The following is a 21874-nucleotide window of genomic DNA, read 5'->3' as shown; positions in this document are numbered from 1 at the left end:
TTTAGCATTTTAAGAAATTATCAAAACGTTTTCAAAGTGGTTGTACCATTTACCACCAGAGATGGGAATATGAGGTTGTGGCACTAAATGAATGGCTCTCCACGATGACGTGAGGTAATGACAACAACCATCAGCTCACTGTGTAGGTTCAATCAGATTGCTGGGCTAAAATGCCTCTATTTTAGTCACAGCTACCTTTGGGAATCTGATTAAGGTCATGGTCCATGTGGAGTATAAGACGACGGACACACAAGTGCCAGGTAGAAATCATCCACGTTGGAAATAACAATGGCCCGAACAAACGCTGTGACACTTTGGGCGGAAAGGAGAGTGCTGGAGTTCAAAAACATGGAAAGGTTACCATTACTGGTACTTGGTAAAGGGGGTAGAGAAGGTGATGCCCAGGTTAGAGTGACTAGGTGATGGTGGCGACAACAGACGGGAGGGAGGAACAAGTCTAGCGGGAGAAAGAAGGGGTCGTTTCTGGCTTGCCGCAAGTTACGTGCTTAGGGGACTCAAGAGTGATGCCGTGGGAAAAGTGGTTGTAAATGTACCTCGTCTAGGTGGAGATAGACTTCCGGTGCCACAACATACAGGTTTAAGAGAAGTATCAGAAGCAGCTGTAATCACCACATGTAGTTAGTAAGTTCGTATCTCCCAAAGGAATCACTTCCACACCCCACAAAAACACGCCTAACTCGTCACTACCATCTACAAATCCCCTCCCAGAAGGGGCGCAATTGCAACAACCTCTCTGACGAAACTGCGCCTGGCCCAATTCTGCGCATGAGCCGGACGCATGCGCATCACCTTTCTCGCGGCCGCTGCCTTCTCTGGGAGTCTGGGCTCCTTTCCTCACGCCCGCCCCGCCCAGGCGGCTATCCGTGACCTGCCTGGGCGCGGGGAACGGAAAGCCAGAAGGGGCAAGACGAGTTCAATTCGCCATGGGGCTGTTTGGGAAAACCCAGGAGAAGCCGCCCAAAGAGCTGGTAAGGGCTACGGCGGCGGCAGAAGAGTCGGGGGACTTGCGTGGGGCGTAGTGGAGTTGGTAAGCGACTGGCCCCTCTCCCTCGCAGCACTGGCCAGGTGCCACTCGGCCCCCATTTCCGGGGCCTTCCACTCGACCGAGGTGCCAGAGGAAGAGTCTCTAAGGAGGCGGCCGTGGCTAAAAAGAGCCCTGCTACCTCAACACTCCACAAGGCAGCCTGGGACTAGATAAAGAATTTCTCAGCCTCGGTACAGGGCTCGGAGGTAGCAAGGCGGTCCTGGCCCCTGGAAACCCCTTCCCCTGCCCGCGTTGGTACATCCAGCCCGGAACCTTTCCCTGCCGACGCCCCGCCTCTAATGCCCGCCTCCGGCCATCGGCCGCCCTGCCGTTACCCGCAGAGTGGTCCTCCGGGAGCCCAGCCACAGCTGCGCGAAGAGGAGGGACCTGCCGCCCCTTCCACCTGTCCCGCTGCGTTGAGTGGGAGGCTCTGTTTCCTCCTTCCCTGCCCTACAGCGTTATGTTGACTGCAGACATATGAATTGTAGTAGGCACCCGACTCGTGCGAATGGTACCGAGGAGAACTCTGGACCTGGCTTAGAATTCTGGGTCTACCTGTTAACGGAGATAATGTCGGGATAGTGTGTAGCGGTTAAGAGGGTCCTGCAGAGTCCGTCTTCCTAAATTTGAACCCTGGTTTTCCACAGACCAAGCATTGTGATCTAGGGAAAGTTCATTTCTCCGTGCCTTAGTCTTGTCTATTAACTGGGAATGATAATAGTTTCACTTCAGAGTCATGGAAGATGAAAGGCTGTAAAGTTTTGGCTAGTAGTGCTAGTTAGGGTTAATTCTTTTTTTTTTTTTTTAAATATATGGGTTTTTTTTTTTTTTAAGTTTATTTATTTTGAGAGAGAGAGAGAGAGTAAGCTCAAGTAGGGAAGAGGCAGAGAAAAAGGGAGAGAGAGAATCCCAAGCAGGCTCAGTGCTTTCAGCACAGAGCTGGACTTGGGCTCCATCCCATGAACCATGAGATCATGACCTGAACCGACATCGAGAGTTGGTCACTTACCCGACTAAGCCACCCAGACACCCCTGGGTTAATTCCTTATATATTCTACAACCTTGACACTTAAGTGCAGACCAGTGTCAGCATCACTTGGGAGGTTTTTAGAAATCGGGAGCCCTACCCAAGACCTATTTAATCCTAATTTGAATTCTAACAGGTTAATCAGGGATTTGTGTGAATATTAAGGTTTGAGAAGCATTGCTTTACAGTATCCAGTACAGATTTATCCATAATGGAAACAAACAAACCCTGAAATCCTTTAATAAATGATCTCACCTGTTCAGCTTTTGTGGGCAAGTTTTAAAAAAAATTTTTTTAAGTTTATTTTTGAGAGAGAGAGGGACAAAGTGTGAGTGGGGGAGAGGCAGAGAGAGAGGGAGACACAGAATCTGAAGCAGACTCCAGGTTCTGAACTGTCAGCAGAGAACTCGTCTCGGAGCTTGAACTCACGAACCGTAAGTTCATGACCTGAGCCGAAACCAAGAGCCGCTCAATGACTGAGCCACCCAGGGGCCCCTACAGGCATGTTTTTAGAACCAGTGTCCTACAACATGAAGTTGCTGGGACATAATGTCTGTGTTTATGTTGGTTGTATTTGTTAATCATACATCCTAGAACAATACTTTATAAATCTTAGTTTCTTTAGGCAACTTACTCAACTCAACTCTGTAAAATAAAAATTGTGGTGCTTAAATGAGGTAAGAGTGTGTGACATTACACACTTTTGTATGTGTAAGCTGTAGAGCATTGTAAACATGCATGTTTGGTGGCATGTATGTATTCAAAGATGCTTGTCATTGTAGAAGTACATTTTTGTTGTTAGAGAAAGATTATTTCTTTCAGTGTTTGACCTCAGCTTTGCCATTCATAAGATAAGATTCTGGGAAAATAGTTTCATACTATTTAAACTGATCTCTTGTATATGTGTTACTTGTTTAACACAGTATTTTTAAGTGATAAATATAATTGCTGAGAACATGATGTCAATGTACTCTTTCGAGTAGGGTAACCTACCTAGGAAAGTAAATTCACGCCAGAAAATTTTAGAGCTAATGCGTGAGATTGGTTTTTAAACCAGTGGAGTATCATAAAGATGAACTAAAGAGGGGTGCCTGGGTGGCTCAGTCAGTTAAGCGTCTGACTTTGGCTCAGGTCATGGTCTCACAGTTCATGAGTTTGAGCTCCACGTCGGGCTCTGTGCTGACAGCTCCGAGCCTGGAGCCTGCTTCGGGTTCTGTATCTCTCCCCTGCTCATGCTCTGTCTCTGTCTCTCTCAGAAATAAACTTAAGACAAAAATTTTTTTAATTAAAAAGAAAGATGAAATAAACAGCCAAGGAATGTATCATCTAGCAAGTAAGATAAGCATTTCAAAAACAAGTCTGGGGGGTGCCTGGGTGGCTCGGTTGGTTGAGCGACCGACATCAGCTCAGGTCGTGATCTCGCAGTTTGTGAGTTCAGGCCCCACGTTGGGCTCTGTGCTGACAGCTCAGAGCCTGGAGCCTGCTTCAGATTCTCTCTCCCTCTCTGTCTGCCCCTCCCCCACTCTTGCTCTGTCTCTCTCTGTCTCAGAAATAAACATTAAAAAAAATTTTTTTTGTTTTAAAAAACAAAAACAAGTCTGGATTGGGTACTATATACACAATATAGGAAGTAAGACGTTGGAGTCATCACTCTTAGGCTGGGGTGATCAGAAGTGGTTTGGCCCTTTACTATCATGTTTTCAACACATCTCCTGGTATATTGGCTAATATTGTGAATTGGTTCTTGACTAGTTGGTAGGATTTTTAGTATTAGATTATTTACTTTAACTGGTGCAAGAGACACCCTGCTCAAGATTTTCTTCAAGTTTTTCTTCAAAGTACTTCAAGCTAGCATTTGAGTTCTGATTGTATCTTCTAATTTGTCAGACAATGTTTCTGTTTGCTTTAGGTTCAGCTTCTACCAAGTTCTCTGTATAACTTGTGATTTATGACCAAGGAAAGTGTTTTGTCACCTGCCACAGTTCTTTAGCATTGAGTTTGTAATTCCAGAAAGTGCCAATGAAGCAGGAATGAGAACTCCTTTTTTTTTCCGCTGTGGAGCTACTGACACACAGATAAAGTATTGGGAGTTATATATGATTACGAAAACATTTAATATCAGGCATTTTAGTTTTAGTTTGGCATTTTTTAAGAGGGAGAAAGAGAAAAATGGTCAGCTTTATAAAAGAACTAAAGGTAATTAAAGCTAAAGATGATGTTGGCAGAGAGAGAAGAAGAAAGAAGGAGAGAATTGACAAATGCCATAGTCTCAGCTGGGCAACTCTTGAGTTAGGATAGATTTATAGTATATCTTCCACTGGGGGCTGGAAGATGAGGGCATGTGGGTCCTGGTCCCAGCACAGGATAAGCAGGGGCCAGGTGCAGCTGTGTCACACCATCATGATTGTCATTTAGGCCATGGTCACAAGTCAGGCAAGTAAGATATGGGTGGTGTTCACACAACTCTGGTATAGTATGAAGCACAGAGTGTGTGCTAAATATGTGTTGAGTACAAATGAATAATGATAAATAAATAATGGTTGGAATAAGATCAAGGTTTAAAGTCAAATAGTCCTAAGATGAACAGTGTTTCGGGGGTTACTCCCGGGAAACATTTTAGCTATTTAAGGAACCTTACAGACTAAAGTCGTCACTCTTAGGCATCTCAGAGGCTTTTATGGAGACGTTTTAGTGGTGAAACTTGTTCTATCTTAAAAGTGGCCAAGTGGAGAGCAGATTGGGCCTGCTAAGGATGAAGGAGGCTTATAATTTATTTAGAAACTTGTGATTGCATTGTGATGGGAATCAAGAGGTCATGTAATTGTGCTGGAAGGAGATTCTTCTCTTGGACTTGAGGTTCTGCTGGAAAATTATGCTGCCCTTGTTAGGGATTTTGCCGATTTAGCCTCTGGGTAGAGTAGTTATAATCATGGCAGCAGAATTCCTAAATCATATGACTAACTTACATCCTAACTTAGTCTACTGAGTCATGTCTCATGGTTGTGGGTTGCTATCAGAAAAGAGAAAAAAATGAGATGGGGAGATGGAGGAAAAGAGAAAGCTTCATTTACTTTTAGTTCATACAATAAACATTTATTGAGATATTTTAGTGTTCATTGGGTTGGATATGTGGTTTTTCAAAAATAAGACACTGGATGACAACATCAAAGAATACCAATGTTCCTAGGGCAGACTGGCATGTGAACAAATACTTATATTTTAGTGTAAATAAGGGCAGTGAAATAAGTATATGCAAGATTTGTGATGTCACAGTGGAGGAAGTGATTAACAGTTCAAGTGAGGAAGAAGACCCAGTCAAGGAGGATATCTGGGTCTTGTCACAAGATACAGTCATGTGGATGATTTGGTATAGAATTACGAAAAGGGGAATCCCAAGCAAAGTAAACTGCATATATAAGGTGTGGAAGTGTGGAACATAGGTTGGAGGAACCAGAAAAAACTCAGAGTTGTTAGAGGATGAAATACTGTGAAATCTGAGTGGGATTCAGGGGGAGTGATGGCAGTGTCAGATATAAAATTGGAGGGGTAGATAGAGGGCAGATTAGCAAAGGCTTGTGTGTCATGCCTACTAAGGATGGGAGCTTTTAGAATAGTGGTTTGGAGCAAGAATTGAAGGGAAGGGACGTGGGTTTGGAGGCCAGTTAGTGGTCCAGGTGAGAGATGATGCTAGTCTTAACTAAGCTTGGAAGTACGGAGATAGGATAAGGTGAATTTTAGAAATATTTAGGATATGTGTTCAGAATTTGCTAATCTAGTGGATGTGGAATAAGAGTGCAGAACTGATTCTTAGGTTTCTGTTTAACCTCACCTCCAGTCAAACCCATCATTCCCCTCAGTGTGGTACCATGAACTGAAATTGAGAGAATTAAGGAAAAGAACAAGTTTGATGAAGTAGTAATAGTGGAGGAGAAGGAACTACAGAGTTCAGTTTTGGACAGAAGTCCGTAAATCAGGGAAGACAGTAGAGAAAAGGTTATCCCAGGAGAATATTTTTCTACCTTGTCCCCTCAACAAAAATGTAAGCTTCTTGAGAGCAAGGATCATGTTTTTCTTTATCATTCACTGGATCAGCATAGTGTTGAACTCCCTTAGCAAGAGTAAGGTGCTTATCAAATATTTGCTTGATGAACAAAAGTAGAGATCGTGAGAGAACAGCTCCAAATATTTGCTTGATGAACAAAAGTAGAGATGGTGAGAGAACAGCTCCACATTTGAGAGAACAGCCTGCTTGTCTCTTGTATATCCATCTGACAGTGATCACAGTATGCGAAATTTGACCTAAGTTAAGTTATGTTTGTTCCTTTTGGTAAATTTCTACTTATATGTATGTTTTAAATCTTGAAGGATACACAAAACCCCAGTTTACAGAGATATAACTTCTTTAGGGAATAAATAATTTTATAATTAGGGAAAGGTGCTAAGTAGCTGAGGGTCAAAAGTGGGAAGGGAGCTTAGTTTTCACTATATCCCTGTTTTAGTCTGCTCAGGCTGCTGTAACAAAATACTGTAGACTAGGTATCTTATACATAACAGAAATTTATTTCTCACAGTTTTGGAGGCTGGGAAGTCTAAGATCAGCGCACCCACAGATTCAGTGTCCTCAGTGGTGAGGACCTTATTCCTAGGTATAGATGGCTATCTTTTCACTGTGTCCTCACATGGCAGAAGGGGGAATCAAGCTTTCTGGGTCTCTTTTGTAAGGTCACTAAACTCATTCATGAGGGCTCTGCACTCATGACCAAGGCACCACATCCAAATACTGTCCCATTGGGGATTATGTTTAAAATATAAATTTGGTGGGGTGGCACAAACATTTAGACATACAAACTGTCTATAGCAGTGTGATTAGTGTATCCCAACCTGAGTCCTGGAATCAGCCATTTCTCCAAGGAGCACATATTCTGTGCAGTTGAATTCAACATAAGTTATTGAGCATCTGTTTCGTGCCAGATGTTGTATATGGGCTAAGTGAATAAATAAAAGATCTTTAACCTTCTGGAGTGGACAGTCTATAAGTAATTATAAGTACAATGTGGTTTACAAAAGGAAGGAGGTATAGCATTGTGTGTAATTATGCTGCAAGGGGTTTAACCTGTCCTTGGGGTCAAGCAAGACCTCCTCAAAGTAACCTTAAAGCTGAGACTTGAAGAACAAGTTCAGAAAACATGTTCTTTAACTATTTTCTTGACTATTGCTAACATTTGGGGGAAAGAAATACTTTCTGGTAGTCATGAGAAGGTGTTCTATCAATTCTATCAGTTGCCACCTTCTACATAGTTATTAAATTGCTCCAATTCATGTCTCAGTGCTTCTAATTATAGAAATACTTTAACAAGTATAAACATAAGGTATAATTTGTCATTTTAAGATGTTAATAAATGGATATTGAGCTTAGTCAGAATTATCCTGAAGATTTGAAGTGAGGCCTTTTGAAAACTAGTTTGCTTCAATTAATTATAGGAAAAATATCTATTTTCATATATAAAGTTGAGTATACTTGTGTGGGCCAAATGCTAGGTTCTGTTTTCGGTTCCATTGATTTATGTGTCTATTCTTTGGTTGATACTACTCTGTCTTGAGTACTGTAGCTTTATATTGTCTTGAAATTGGATAGTGGGGAATTTCCCAGCCCTGTTTTTCTTCACTGTTATGTTGGCTATTCTGGGGCATTTGCCTTCACATATACATATTTATTTATTTATTTATTTACTTATTTATATTTTTAAGCTTATTTATTTTGAGAGAGAGAGAGAAAGAGCAGTCACAGGAGAGGTAGAGAGAGAGAGAGAGAGAGAGAGAGAGAGAGAGAGAGGGAGAAAGAATCCCAAGCAAGCTCTGTACTGTCAGATGTGGGGCTTGAATTCATGAACTGTGAGATCATGAGCCGAGCCAAAATCAAGAGTCGGACGCTCAGCTGACTGAGCCACCCAGGTGCTCCTACATACACATTTTAGATTCAGGTTGTTGATATCTACAATTATAAATTTTGGTGATTTTGATTGGGTTGCATTGAATCTACAGAAGAAGTTAAGAAGAATAGATGTCTTTTTTTGTTGTTGTTTTTGTTTTGTTTTGTTTTTTCAGTTTTAAACTATATTTTATTTTATTTTATTTTTTAACTTTTTTTTTAATATATGAAATTTATTGTTAAATTGGTTTCCATACAACACCCAGTGCTCATCCCAAAAGATGCCCTCTTCAATGCCCATCACCTACCCTCCCCTCCCTCCCACCCCCCATCAACCCTCAGTTTGTTCTCAGTTTTTAAGAGTCTCTTATGCTTTGCTTATGCTTATGCTCTTATGCTTTGGCTCTCTCCCACTCTAACCTCTTTTTTTTTTTTTTCCTTCCCCTCCCCCATGGGTTTCTGTTAAGTTTCTCAGGATCCACGTAAGAGTGAACACATATGGTATCTGTCTTTCTCTGTATGGCTTATTTCACTTAGCATCACACTCCCCAGTTCCATCCACGTTGCTACAAACGGCCATATTTCATTCTTTCTCATTGCCACGTAGTACTCCATTGTGTATATAAACCACAATTTCTTTATCCATTCATCAGTTGATGGACATTTAGGCTCTTTCCACAATTTGGCTATTGTTGAGAGTGCTGCTATAAACATTGGGGTACAAGTGCCCCTATGCATCAGTACTGCTATATCCCTTGGGTAAAGAATTGATGTCTTTTAATGTTATCTTCCAATCCATGAACTTGGACTATCTCTCCATTTATTTATATCTTCTTTTATTTCTTTCATCAGTGGTTTGTAGTTTTCCAGTAGATCTAATACATATTATTTGATTTATACTTGAGTGGTTTTTTTTTTTTTTTTTTTTTTTGGTGCTACTGTAAAAGTTTTTTTTTTCAAATTTCAGATTCCAGTTATTACTGGTATATGAGAAAGCAGTTAACTTTTGTATGTTAACATTCTGTCTTACAACTTTGCTATACTTGCTTGTTAGTACCAGGAGATTTTTTTAATTGATTCTTTGGGATTTTTTTGTTTTTAACATAGAAAAAAATCATGTCTTCTGTGCGCGTGTGCGTGCACACACACACAGTTTAATTGCTTTCTTCCCATTCTGTATACCTTTTTTCATGTCGTATTAGCTAGGACTTCATTACAGTATTGAGTAGGAGTAGAGAGAAATATCCTTGCTGTGTTCCCAATCTTCACATGAAAGCTTCTAAATTCTTACCATTAATTATGATTTTAGGTATAGTGGGGGGGGGAGGTTGCAGATTTTTAAAAAAATGTTAAGAGTTTCCCTTTCTTTATTCAGGTTTGCTGAGAGTTTTTATGGTGAGTAGGTGTTGGATCTTGTCAAATGTGTTTTCTGTGTCGATTCACATGATTTTTCTTATTTAGCTTACTGATGTGGGTTACAGTAATCGATTGTTGAATCTTGAACCAGCCTTCCATATCTGGAATAAATTCCAGTTGGTCATGGTTTATAATTCTTTTCATATATTTTTGCATTCAATTTGCTAACATTTTACACAGGGCTTTTGCATCTGTGTTCATGACAGCTACTGCTCTGTAGTTTTCCTTCCTAGTAATGTCTTTATCTGGGTTTGGTATTAGATTAATGCTGTCATAGAATGAGTTAAGAAGTGTTCCCTCATATGTTTTCTTGAAGATTTTATTCTTGAAAATTGTTTTCATTTCTTCCTTAAATGTTTGAGTACCTATTTTCAGGGGTTTGTTTTGGGAGGGGGCTATATACCTAGGAGTAGAATTGTTGGGTCATATGGTAATTCTTTATTTACCTTTTTGAGAAACTCCAAAACTGTTTTTTTTGTTTTTGTTTTTACGGTGGCTTCACCATTTTACATTCCCATCAGCAATGTACAAGTGTACTGTTTCTCTGCATCCTTCCCAACAATTAAAAAAATTTTTTTGATAGCCAATCTGCTGGGTGCAAAGTGGTACCTCATTGTTTTGATTTGCATTGCCTTAATGACGCATGAAGTTGAATATCTTTTCATGTGCTTGTTGGCCATTTGTATATCTCCTTTGGAGAAATGCCTGTTTATGTCCTTTGCACATTTTTAATTGGGCTGACTTTTTGTTGTTGAGTTGTATGAGTTCATTATATACTTATAGTAAGCTCTTATCAGGTACAGGATTTGCAAATATTTTTTCTCATTTTATAGGTTATTTTTTTTTTACTTTCTTGATAATATCCTTTGATGCACAGTTGTTTTTAATTTTGATGAGGTTCAGTTTATGTATTTTTCTCTATTCATTCTTTTAGGACATTTCTAATTATCCATTGCCAAATCTGATACTTTCAAGAGTTTTAACAGATTTATAACCTATAGCTAAGTCTTTGATTTGTGTTATATGCTGGAGGTAGGAGCAGAGCTTGCTTTTGAAAGAAGAAATCATGTTTGCATGATATATCTCTGTATGCCTTTACCTTTACTCTTAGTCTTTATATTTAAGTGGGTTTTTGGTAGGCAACATATAGTTGATTCTTCCTTTTTTTTTTTTTAATATTTATTTATTTTAGAGAAAGAGACAGAGTGTGAGAAGGAGAGAGGCAGGGAGAGAGGGAGATACATAATCCAAAGCAGGCTCCAGGCTCTGAGCTGTCAGCACAGAGCCTGATGTGAGGCTTGAACTCAGGAACTGTGAGACCATGACCTGAGCCAAAGTCGGCTGCTTAACCAATTGAGCCACCCAGGTGCCCCAGTTGAGTCTTGCTTTTTATCTCCCCCCACCCCACCACCACATGCTGTCTTTTAGTTGTTTTTTTAGACCATTCACATTTTTTTTTTTTTAAATGAAGCCCATTGCAGGGCTTGAACTCACAACCCTGAGATCAAGACTTAAGCTGAGATCAAGAGTCAGGTGTTTTTAACTGACTGAGCCACCTAGACCATTGGTGCCCCTTGACCATTCACATTTAAAATAATGATTGATATAGCTGCATTAATGTCTACAGTGTTGTAACTGGTGTCTGTCATACTTCTTTGTTATTTTTTTCCCATCTTAAAAAAATTTTTTTTTGTCTTGTGTGATTTTAATTGGGGATTTTATATGATTCATTTTATCTCATATTTTTGCATATCAATTACAAATTTTTAAAAACATTTTAGTGGTTATCCCAGATTTGAAATATACATTTGTAATTAACTAGCTTAACTTTTTTTTTTTTTAATGTTTGTTTATTTTTGAGAGAGAGATATACAGAGTGTGAACAGGGCACAGGGCACAGGGCACAGGGCACAGGCACAGGGCAGAGAGAGAGAGGGAAACACAGAATCTGAAGCAGGCTCCAGGCTCTGAGCTGTCAGCACAGAGCCTGATGTGGGTCTTGAACTCACAAACTGTGAGATCATGACCTGAGCTGAAGTGGGATGCTTAACTCACTGAGCCACCCAGACGCCCCAAACTAACTTAACTTCTAATAACATACTGTTTCACATGTAATGCAGGTAACTTTCTAGCAGTGTATTCCCAGTTCCTCTCTCCTGTCCAATATGACGTTGTTCTCACTCATTTCACTTATCCATATGCTATCTTCATCCAATACACATTTGCTATTATTGTTTTTAATTTTTAAATGTTTACTTATTTTTGACAGAGAAACAGAGCATGAGCAGAGGAGGGGCAGAGAGAGAGGGAGACACAGAATCAGAAGCAGGCTCCAGGCTCTGAGCTGTCAGCACAGAGCCTGATGTGGGGCCTGAACTCACAAACCGCGAGATCATGACCTGGAGTTGGACACTTAACCAACTGAGCCACCCAGGTGCCCCCACATTTGCTGTTATTGAACAGTTATCTTTTAAATCATTTAAGAATAAGAAAAGTAAAAATTTTGGCTTCACTTATTTTTTTCTCTGATACTCTTTATATAGATGCAAGTTTCTAACTATATAATTTTTATTCTCCCTGAGGAACGTTGTTTAAACATTTCTGGTAGGCCAGATCTGCTGTGATGAATTCCCTCAATTTTGTTTGAGAGTCTTTATTTCTCCTCTTTTGATAGATAATTTTGTTGGACATAGAATTCTAGGTTGGTGATTTTTTTCCCCAACACCTTAAATATGTCCACTCTCTTAGTGCTTGCATAGTTTCTAACAAGAAGTCATTTGTAATTCATACCCTTGTTCCCCTGTAGGTAAAGTGCTTTTTTGCTCTGTCTTCTTCCAAGATTTTCTCTTTGTTTTGGTGTCTCAGTTTGAATATGATATCACTAGTTGTCATTTTTTGGATTGTTATTCTACTTTTTGTTCCCTTTACTTCCTGGATCTTTGGTTTGGTGTCTGTCATTAATTTTGGAAAGTTCTCAATAATAATTATTTCCAGTATTTTTTCTGTTCGGTTTCCTCTTTTATCTCTTTCAGGTATTCCAGTTATGTGTATGTTAACATCTTTTGAAACCATCCCATAGTTCTTAGTCATTTTTTTTCTTTTTGTTTTCGTCTTTTTCTTTTTAAATTTCAATTTGGGAAGTTTCTATTCAGTGGCTCAAATTCATTCATTCATTCCTTGGCTGTGTCCTGTCTACTGATAGACCTATCAAAGGTATTTTTCATTCTGTTAGAATATTATGTTTTATATTTCTAGCATTTCCTTTTGATTCTTAGTGTTTCCATTCCCTGTACTTGCTTACATTATTCATCTCTTCTTGGATAATGTCTACTTTTTTTCTTTTTTTTTTTACAAGAGCCAAAACATGTCAATCTTTTTTTTTTTAATTTTTTTAAAAATGTTTATTTATTTTTAAGACAGAGAGAGACAGAGCATGAGCAGGGAAGGGGCAGAGAGAGAGGGAGACACAGAATGTGAAGCAGGCTCCAGGCTCTGAGCTGTCAGCACAAAGCCCGACGCGGGGCTCGAACTCACGAACTGTGAGATCATGACCTGAGCCGAAGTCGGACGCTTAACTGACTGAGCCACCCAGGAGCCCCAACAAACATGTCAATCTTTATGTCATATCTAGTCCTGGTTCTGATTCTTGCTTGGTCTCTTCAGACTGCTTTTTCTTGCCGTTTAGAATGCCTTGTAATTTTATGTTGAAAACTGGACATGATACATGAAGCATTAAGAACTAGGGTGAATTGGTCTTCAGTATGAGGTTTTATGCTAATTAGGCTAGGAGTTTGGCTTTGTTAATATTTTTCTGGAGCTATAGGTGCCATAGGCTTAAAGTTATTCTAGTGTGCCTGTTTTTATCTCCTTGTTATATTGGACATCCAAAAAAACTCCTCCTTAGATAGACGGATAAAACTTACCTTGCATCTCTTTTAGCTCTAGTTTATTGTTCTACTATTGGTGTGATGGTAAGATGTGGGGGACTGGAGCATTCTATAATCGTATTAAGTGTTTTTGTGGCCTGTGTCCCTGGACTATGACATTTGCAAGTATTTCTTAATTTTTTGCCCACTTCTGGTGACAAAAGAAGATTTAAAAAAGAGCAGTCTGGTACATGCCCTTTTCCAAAGTGGAACAAGGCTCTAGTAAGGTTTATTTTATCGAAGAATAGGCCTTTGTTATGGAAGACAGTCTGTGCATATTTCAGAGTGGTTACTTTCCTCCTCCCTCTGTCAGAAACACAAGGGGGATCTTTCTTGCCTTTTCAAAATGAAAAGCTTCTGGAGGTAAAACCCATGCAATAGTGGTGTCCCCTAGGAGTTTCATTCTCATGATACTTTATACCCATCCTGCAGCAACTAGTCAAAATTACCATTTAAATGTTCCTTCCAGTGTTCCAGGTAAGCGTGTCTCAACTGTGATTTTCTGTATTCACCTCTCTCTTTCCACATTTGCCCTGTAGTTTGGTTAATAGTTTGCCCTGTAAATTTTTTTTTCTTCTCTTTTCTTTTCTTTAATTTTCTTTTCTTCTCACTCTTTTTTTTTTTTTTTTTTTTTTTTAGGACAAGATGACTTCTGAGCTCTTTATATATTCAGTCAGAGCTGAATCTGAAATTTTTCTCCACTTTTAAGTGCTACTTTTCACTCATAGAATTTGGGATTGAGATAATTTTTTCTTTCAGCATTTTAAAGACGCTCCATTGTCTTCTGATTTGCATAGTTTCTTTTGAGAAGTCTGATGTAATTGTTATTTTTGGTCCTTTGTGATTATGATTAATGTGTATTTTTTCTCCATAGCTGGTTTTAAGATATTTATCTCTGATTTTCAGCATTTTAAATATAATGTGTGTAGGGGCACCTGGGTGGCTCAATCGGTCACGTGTCCAGCTTCGGCTCAGGTCATGATCCCGTGGTTCATGGGTTTGAGCCCTGCGTCAGGCTCTGTGCTGACAGCTTAGAGCCTGGAGCCTGCTTCGAATTCTGTGTCTCCCCCTCCCTCTCCCTCTCCCCTGCTCATGCTGTGTCTCTCTCTATCTCTCAAGAATAAATAAACAAAAATTTTAAATATAACGTGTTTAGGTGTGTGGTGTAGTGTTACATTCTGTTATTTTGTTTATTTTTGGTGTCTCCATGGCTTTGGATTCTCCAAGCTTCTTAGATCTGTGGTTTGATACTTTTCATTATTTTTGGAAAAATTTCAGCCATTCTGTCCTTAAATACTTTGTTTTCCTTCTCACTTCCTGCTGGAATACCAATTATACATCTGTTGGACCATTTGTTATGTCTCGTAGTTCCTGAATACTTTGTCTTATTTTATTCTGTTTTTTAGTTTGGGTAACTTTTATTGACTTTAGGTTTGTTGATTCTTTCCTCAGCTGTGTTTGATGAGCCAGTTAAGACATTCTTTGTATATGTTTCAACATTTTTCTACCATATTTAATTGAGACTGAAAGTGGATGTGAGTGCCCATTGTGCCTGTGGTTCCTGAGGTTCTGTGCTCTCCACTAACCCATTCTTGGACTTCATCAATTTATTAAAAACTTTAACCAGGTTTTCCTTAATTGCTCGTAAAGTACCTGCCATCCCATGCTGTGTCACAGCTGGTTTAGTGTTCAGTGTTCCCTCTCTTCTTGGAAGTGAGTTTGTTTATATTTCATATTACTTCGTTACCTTGTAACCTATTTTTTGGCAAGTTCAGGAAAAGTTATTTTGTAGTTCATCCAGCTTTGTCTTACTGTCTTATTGAGAGTCTTCCCAGCTTTCAGTATCTCAGCAGAGATAGAAGTCTCAAATTCTTTTTGGAAAGTGCCCCCATTAAATTAGACCCATTTCTTAAGTGCCTTTGTTTACATTTTTTTCAACCAGTGTGTATTATATCCTTCTCTATTTTGCATCCATTTGCACATTTTTCTTTTGTGATATTGTTTTCCTGTTACTACCCTAAATATGCCATATATTGGTCCTTACAGTGGAATGTATGACTTATTGAAGCCTTTTTGAGAGATGAATATGTATTTTTGCTGTTAGAAAACTTGTGACTTTAATTTACTCTGGTTTGGAAATAAGTATAGGTAATTCATTAGTTACTATTTTTCCTGTAATGAAGACAGATTGACTTTAGTTTTCAGTAATCATTTGCCATACATTTTTCATTTATTTTAGAAGATGCTGATTAAATGTCAGTTATGAAACTGAAACAAAATCTGGGTTTTTGTAACTATTTTGAAGTTTCGGGTGATTGTATAACAGAGAAGGGAGTGTGGCATCTAAAACAATTAAAAAGGGGTGCCGACTGGCTCAGTCAATGGAGCATGAGACTCTTGATCTTGGGGTTGTAAGTTTGAGTCCCACGTTGGGTGTAGAGATTACTTAAAAATAAAATCTTTAAAAAAATAAAATAAAGCAATTTAAAAAAATACTCATTAAGTGTTCCTAATATTATGGGATAGAATTTAAAAGTATTTCTGGGGTGCCTGTGTGGCTCAGTTACTTGAGCATCCAACTCTAGATTTCAGGTCATGATCCCAGGGTTGTGGGATTGGAGCCCCGTGTTGGGCTCTGCACTGAGTGTGGAGCCTGCTTAAAGACTCTCTCTCTCTCCCTCTGTCCCCCTCTCCCACTTGTGTGCTCTGTCTCTAAAATTAAAAAATAAAAAGGATTTAAAAATACTTCTTCCAAAGATGATTTAAAGCACTTATAAACTGGGTTTTTAAAAAAATTCATAAAATAGTCTTACATTTTAAAATTGTAATTGAAATAAAGTTGACATAGAATATTAAATTAATTTCAGGTATACAAGATAAAGATTCAGTGATCATATACATTATGAATATCCATGATAAATGTATTACAGTATTATTGACTAAATGTCAAACTTTTCATCTCCATGATTTATTTTATAACCAGAAGTACGTACCTCTTAATCCCCTTCACCTAATTTGCCCATCCTTCTTCCATTCCTCTCCTGTTTGGCAACCACCAGTACTCTATGAGTCTGTTTCTGTCTTTTTTTGTTTGTTTCAGTTTTTAGATTCTGCATAGAAATGAAATCTTGTGATGTTTGCTTTTCTTTGGCTTATTTTATTTAGCAGAATACGCTCTAGGTCCATCCATGTGGCCACAAATGGCAAGATTTCGTTCCTCTTTACAGCTGAGTAACAGTCCATTTGTGTATATGTGCCCCACCTTTATCCGTTTATCTATAGATGGACACTTAGGTTGCTTCCATGTTTTCACTGTTGTAAAGAGAGCTGCAATAAACATGGGGTGTATATATCTTTCTGAATTAGGGTTTTTGTTTTCTTTGTGTAAATATCCGGAAGTAGAATTACTGGATCGTATGGTAGCTTAATTTTTAATTTTTTGAGGAACCTCCATACTGTTTTCCCTAGGGGTTGCACCAATTTACATTCCCACCAGAATGCATGAGGACTTCCTTTTCTCCACATCCTCACCAACACTTATTTCTTGTCTTTTTGATGTTAGCCAGTCTGACTAGTGTGAGGTGATAGCTTACTGTGGTTTTTGATTTGCATTTCCCTAATGATTAGTCATGTTGAGCATCTTTTCATGTGTCTGTTGGATGTCTGTGTATCTTCTTTGGAAGATATTTAGGTCATCTGCCCATCTGTTAATCAGATTGATTTTCTGGTGTTGAGTTATGGGAGTTCCTTATATATTTTGAATACTAACCCCTTATTGGATACATCTTTTGCAAATATTTTCTCCCTCTGTTTGTTGCCTTTCTGTTTTATTGATGGTTTCCTTCATCGTGCAAAAGCTTTTTAGTTCCATATAGTCCTAATTGTTTATTTTTGCTTCTGTTTCACTTGCCTGAGAAAAATATTGTGATATTTGATGTTCAACAGATTACTGCCTAAATTTTTCTTTTAGGAGTTTTATGGCTTTAGGTCTCACATTTAGGTCTTGAATCCATTTTGGGTTTATTTTTGTGTAAGGTGTAAAGAAGTGGTCTGGCTTCATTCTTTGGCGTGTAGCTGTCTGTTTTCCCCAACACCATTTATTGAAGAGACTGTCTTTTCTCCATTGTCTATTCTTGTCTCCTTTGTCATAGATTAACTAATGATACATGTATGGGTTTGTTTTTGGTCTCTCACTTTTGTTCTCCTGATCTATGTGTCTGTTTTTCTACCAGTTCCCAAACTGTTTTGTTACTATAGCTTTGTGGTATGTCTTGAAATCTGGGATCATGATACCTCCAGCTTTCTTCTGTCTCAAGTTTGCTTTGGCTGTTCAGGGTCTTTTGTGGTTGCATACAAATTTTAGTATTAGTTGTTCTAGTTCTGTGAAAAATGCTGTTGGTATTTCTATAGGGATTGCACTGAATGTGCAGATTGCTTTGGGTAGTATGGACATTTTAACAGTATTCTTCCCATTCAGAACTCGATGTTTTTCACAATTCTTTTTTTACCTTTTGTTTTTAAAAAATATTTCTTGAAATAGGTTATATTTGTACATAATAAAAAATTCAAAAGGCAGCAAATTGTTCGGTTTCCATCTTTGAAACAGCAGTTTAATTTCTTATGGATTCTCCCATTGCTATTCTGTAATGTATGGACATATAAATATTTCTATCCTCTCCTTTTCTCTCTCTCTTTTCTCCCCTTTCTCTGTTCCTTCATTCTCTCCTTTCTCCTCTCCCTCTCTTTACCCTTATTTCTCTCTCTAACGTATATAATGTCATACTATAAATGTCCTTTACTTTGCCGTTTTCATTTATATTTTGAGAATTAATTGCATGGGTAGTCCTCATTGCATTGCCTTTTTCTGTTTAGTTAGAACATAATATCCATTCGTGGAAATTCTTTAACTAATAGAACTAACTAGTGTTCTTTTGATATACATTTAGTTATTTCTAGTCTTTTGCTACTATAAACAATGTAACAATGGATTTTTACAAAAGATATTTCACCATTGCCATGTATTGTATTAGATTTGAGAACTCACCCCTTAAGGAATATGAGCAGTTAAACATTTATATAATGAGAAAGTTTGAAACAACCAGTTTTTAATGACTTTTATTTTAAGCTTCTGGATTTATTTAAGCATTGGATGAGCTTCAGTTGAAAGATAAACTGTAAATAGCTGTAGTAATAAGTTGATAGCTTCTTATCTTTTTGAATTAGAATTTTCTCTGGGACACCTGGGTGGCTCAGTGGTTTAAGTGCCCAAGTTTGGCTCAGGTCACGATCTCCTGGTTGGTGGGTTCAAGTCCCATGTTGGGCTCTGTGCTGACAGCTCAAAGCCTGGAGCCTGCGTCGGATTTTGTCTTCCTCTCTCTCTCTGCCCCTCCCCCACTCACACTCTGTGTGTGTGTGTGTGTGTGTGTGTGTGTGTGTGTGTGTGTGTGTCTCAAAAATAAGTAAACATTAAAAAATTTTTTTTCTCGATACTGGACATGTAAGCAAAATCTGGAAATAAATTGGATGCTAAGGTTGTTATAACACTGTAACAACTAATTTAAAGTTTTGTCTTTCATCAATACAGATAAGCTGTTCTCATTTACTTACTTCATAGTAGTACAAATTTTGAATGTGATCCTATATGATAAGTGTGTGTTGGCATACTTCTTGTATTTGTGAAGTTATATGTTAGATTTATTTGAAAGATTTTGCTCTAAAAATAAGTTTAAAAATCACAGCACTGGTTCATTCTGCCTCATTTTTTTTTTTTCAACGTTTATTTATTTTTGGGACACAGAGAGACAGAGCATGAACGGGGGAGGGGCAGAGAGAGAGGGAGACACAGAATCGGAAACAGGCTCCAGGCTCTGAGCCATCAGCCCAGAGCCTAACGCGGGGCTCGAACTCCCGGACCGCGAGATCGTGACCTGGCTGAAGTCGGACGCCCAACCGACTGCGCCACCCAGGCGCCCCCATTCTGCCTCATTTTAAGGCTTAAATTTGAATTGTGAAACCTATCGTAGCTGTGGTTCCTGGAATTTTAGTAACTGCTACAAGTTGGTACTCTTCATGGGTGCATTGCTTCCACTTGATTGGCTATCCTCAGGGATTAGCAGTTGAAAGCAGAAATAATAGGAACTAATCAATATTTGACCCATGAAAATAAAAATCTAAAATTTATGTTTAGCACCAGATTAGGAATAACTTGCTGCCTTACAAAACTCATTGCTATAATATATTAGACGTAAATGTTTTTTTCTCGCAACTTGAATCAAATAGCTTTACCCATCAATGTTGCCAGTTCAGACAAACATTATTTAACCACATTTATTTTTGTACTCCGTCCCCTTAGTCTATAGAAAAGGACACTGTTTTGCCTAGGTCCTTTAGTGGTTTTTGTTTTTGCTGAGTAAAATGTTACAGCCCCTTTCTCCTCCCCTCCTCCCCAGTCCACCATAGTGGATACTCACATGGTTCCCTTACAAACTTTTTGAGGTCTCTGCACAAAAGTCACCTTAGTAGTTGAGCTTTCTTCCATCACCCTATAAAAAATAGCAAACCTCCCCCGCCACTGCTCTCATCCTATTTTCCTTGCTTCATTTTCTCTGTAGCACTCGTTTTGTGACAGAGTATTTACTTGTTTATTTGCTTACTGTCTTTTTCTTTATTAGAATGTAAGTTCATAAGGTGGAGTCGTTGTCTCCTGCTATATCGCTAGCACATTGAGCAGGTACTCAGTAAACGTTTGAATGAATGTATGAGTCTTGGGTTTCCTTTCCTGCTGGTTCTGAAGTTCTGGTTAGATTATAAGAGTGTCTTCAAATTTCTTCCTATATCTCTTAAAATAATTTTGACAACTTGTGTACCCTTTTGGACAGTTATAAATCAATATTTAATATTTGTTACAATTTTAAGTAAAGTTGCACAGGATGTAATTTCTGGCATATTGTAAATACCGTAAAATTGTTACATCACTCTTTTAAAAGCATCACGGCAATTTGATCCCCATCAGTATTCATTTGAAACATACATGCACACATTCTTATTTATAGTCAGGCATTTTTTCATTATTCTCTTTCTTCTTCAAAAGAGAATTGCCATTTGTTTCCATTCTACTTTCACCACATGAATTTCTCCTAATGTGATACTTCTATGCTTGAAATAATTTAACAGTCATCCTATTATACTTGTAACAAAATACATACATACCTCTTATGAGAAAAATTCTCAGCAAACTAGGAATAGAAGAGAGCTCTCAACATGATAAATGAAGGGCATTTATGGAAAACTACAGCTAACTATGTAGTAATGTGAAAGACTGAAAGCTTTTTTTCTAAGATTAGGAGCAAGATAAAGATACCTGCTTTTGCCACTACTGTTCAATATTGTACTAGAAGTTTTAGCTAGAGTGCTTAGGCAAGAAAAATAAATAAAAGATATCCACATTGAAAAGGAAGAAGTAAAACTATATTTGCAGATGGCATGGTTCCATACATAGAAAACTCCCAAAGAATCCTCATGTACAAGATACTTATTAAGTGAATTCAGCAAATTTTCAGGTTTCAAGACAATTATAAAATAATTAGTTGTAGTTTTTACACCTGCAATGAAAACTCTTAAAAGGAAATACAGAAAAACATTTGTTTACAAAGGTATCTAAAAGAACAAAATATTGAGGAATAAGTTTAACCAACGAAGCAAAGTATTTATACACTGAAAACTACAAAATATTGCTGGAAGAAATTTCAGAATCATGGATTGCAAGACTTAATGCTGTTAAAATGGCGGTACCACCCAAAGCAATCTGCAGATTCAATACAATGCCTATCAAAATTTCAAAAGGAAAAGTTGATTCTCAAATTTCATATGTAATATAACAGGCCCTGAATAGCCAAAACAATACTGAAAAAGAAAAACAAATTTGGAGAATTCACAGTTTCTGATTTCAGAAGTTACTATGAAGCTATAGTAATGTAAACAGGGTGGTATTGGTATAAGGATAGACACATAGGCCCATACATGTATGACCAGTTGATTTTCTGCAAGGGTGCTAAGACCATTTAATAGTGGGTAGTCTTTTCAACAAATGGTGCTGGGACAAATGGATATTCACAAGTAGAGAAATGAAGCTGGACTCATACATCATTCCATATACAGAAATTAAGTTAAAGCTCTTAGAAAACCATAAAATTCTTAGATAAAAACATAGGGATAAATCTTCATGACCTTATATCTGGCAATGGATTTTCAGCTATGACACCAGAAGCACAAGCACCAAAAGCAAAAATAGACGAATTGAAATTCATCAAAATTAAAAGCTTTCATGCATCAAAGGACATTATCAAGAAAGTGAAAAGGTAAGCTATAGGATGGGAGAATATATTTGTAAATGACATATCTGATAAGGTTCTACTGTCAGAATGTAAAAGAACTCATACAACCAGCAACAACAAGACAGCTAAACTTAAAAAAATGGAAAGAAGACATGAATAGGTATTTCTCCAAAGAAGATATGCCAATGGCCAACAAGC

At 38.1% G+C, this 21874-nt stretch overlaps 1 protein-coding gene across 3 annotated transcripts in view; it reads left to right on the top strand.

Annotated features, from left to right (window-relative positions):
* LOC115510806 (E3 ubiquitin-protein ligase RNF103) overlaps positions 1-21874 on the top strand; it is a 110338-nt gene that overhangs the window by 51539 nt on the left and 36925 nt on the right. Inside the window, exon 1 of one of the 3 annotated variants that reach the window (XM_030311051.2) lies at positions 815-989. The exons of 1 other annotated variant lie outside the window; for it this stretch is intronic. In XM_030311051.2, coding sequence (XP_030166911.1) covers positions 945-989 — 45 coding nt within the window. In that variant the 5' untranslated portion in view covers positions 815-944. Of the gene's footprint in view, positions 1-814; positions 990-1025; positions 1049-21874 lie in introns of those variants that run through there. One more of the 3 variants, XM_030311050.1, reaches the window with a different exon arrangement.

This window comes from Lynx canadensis, chromosome A3 (genome assembly GCF_007474595.2).
Source record: "Lynx canadensis isolate LIC74 chromosome A3, mLynCan4.pri.v2, whole genome shotgun sequence".
NCBI lineage: Eukaryota > Metazoa > Chordata > Mammalia > Carnivora > Felidae > Lynx > Lynx canadensis.
This window is presented reverse-complemented; position numbering and strand designations above follow the sequence as displayed.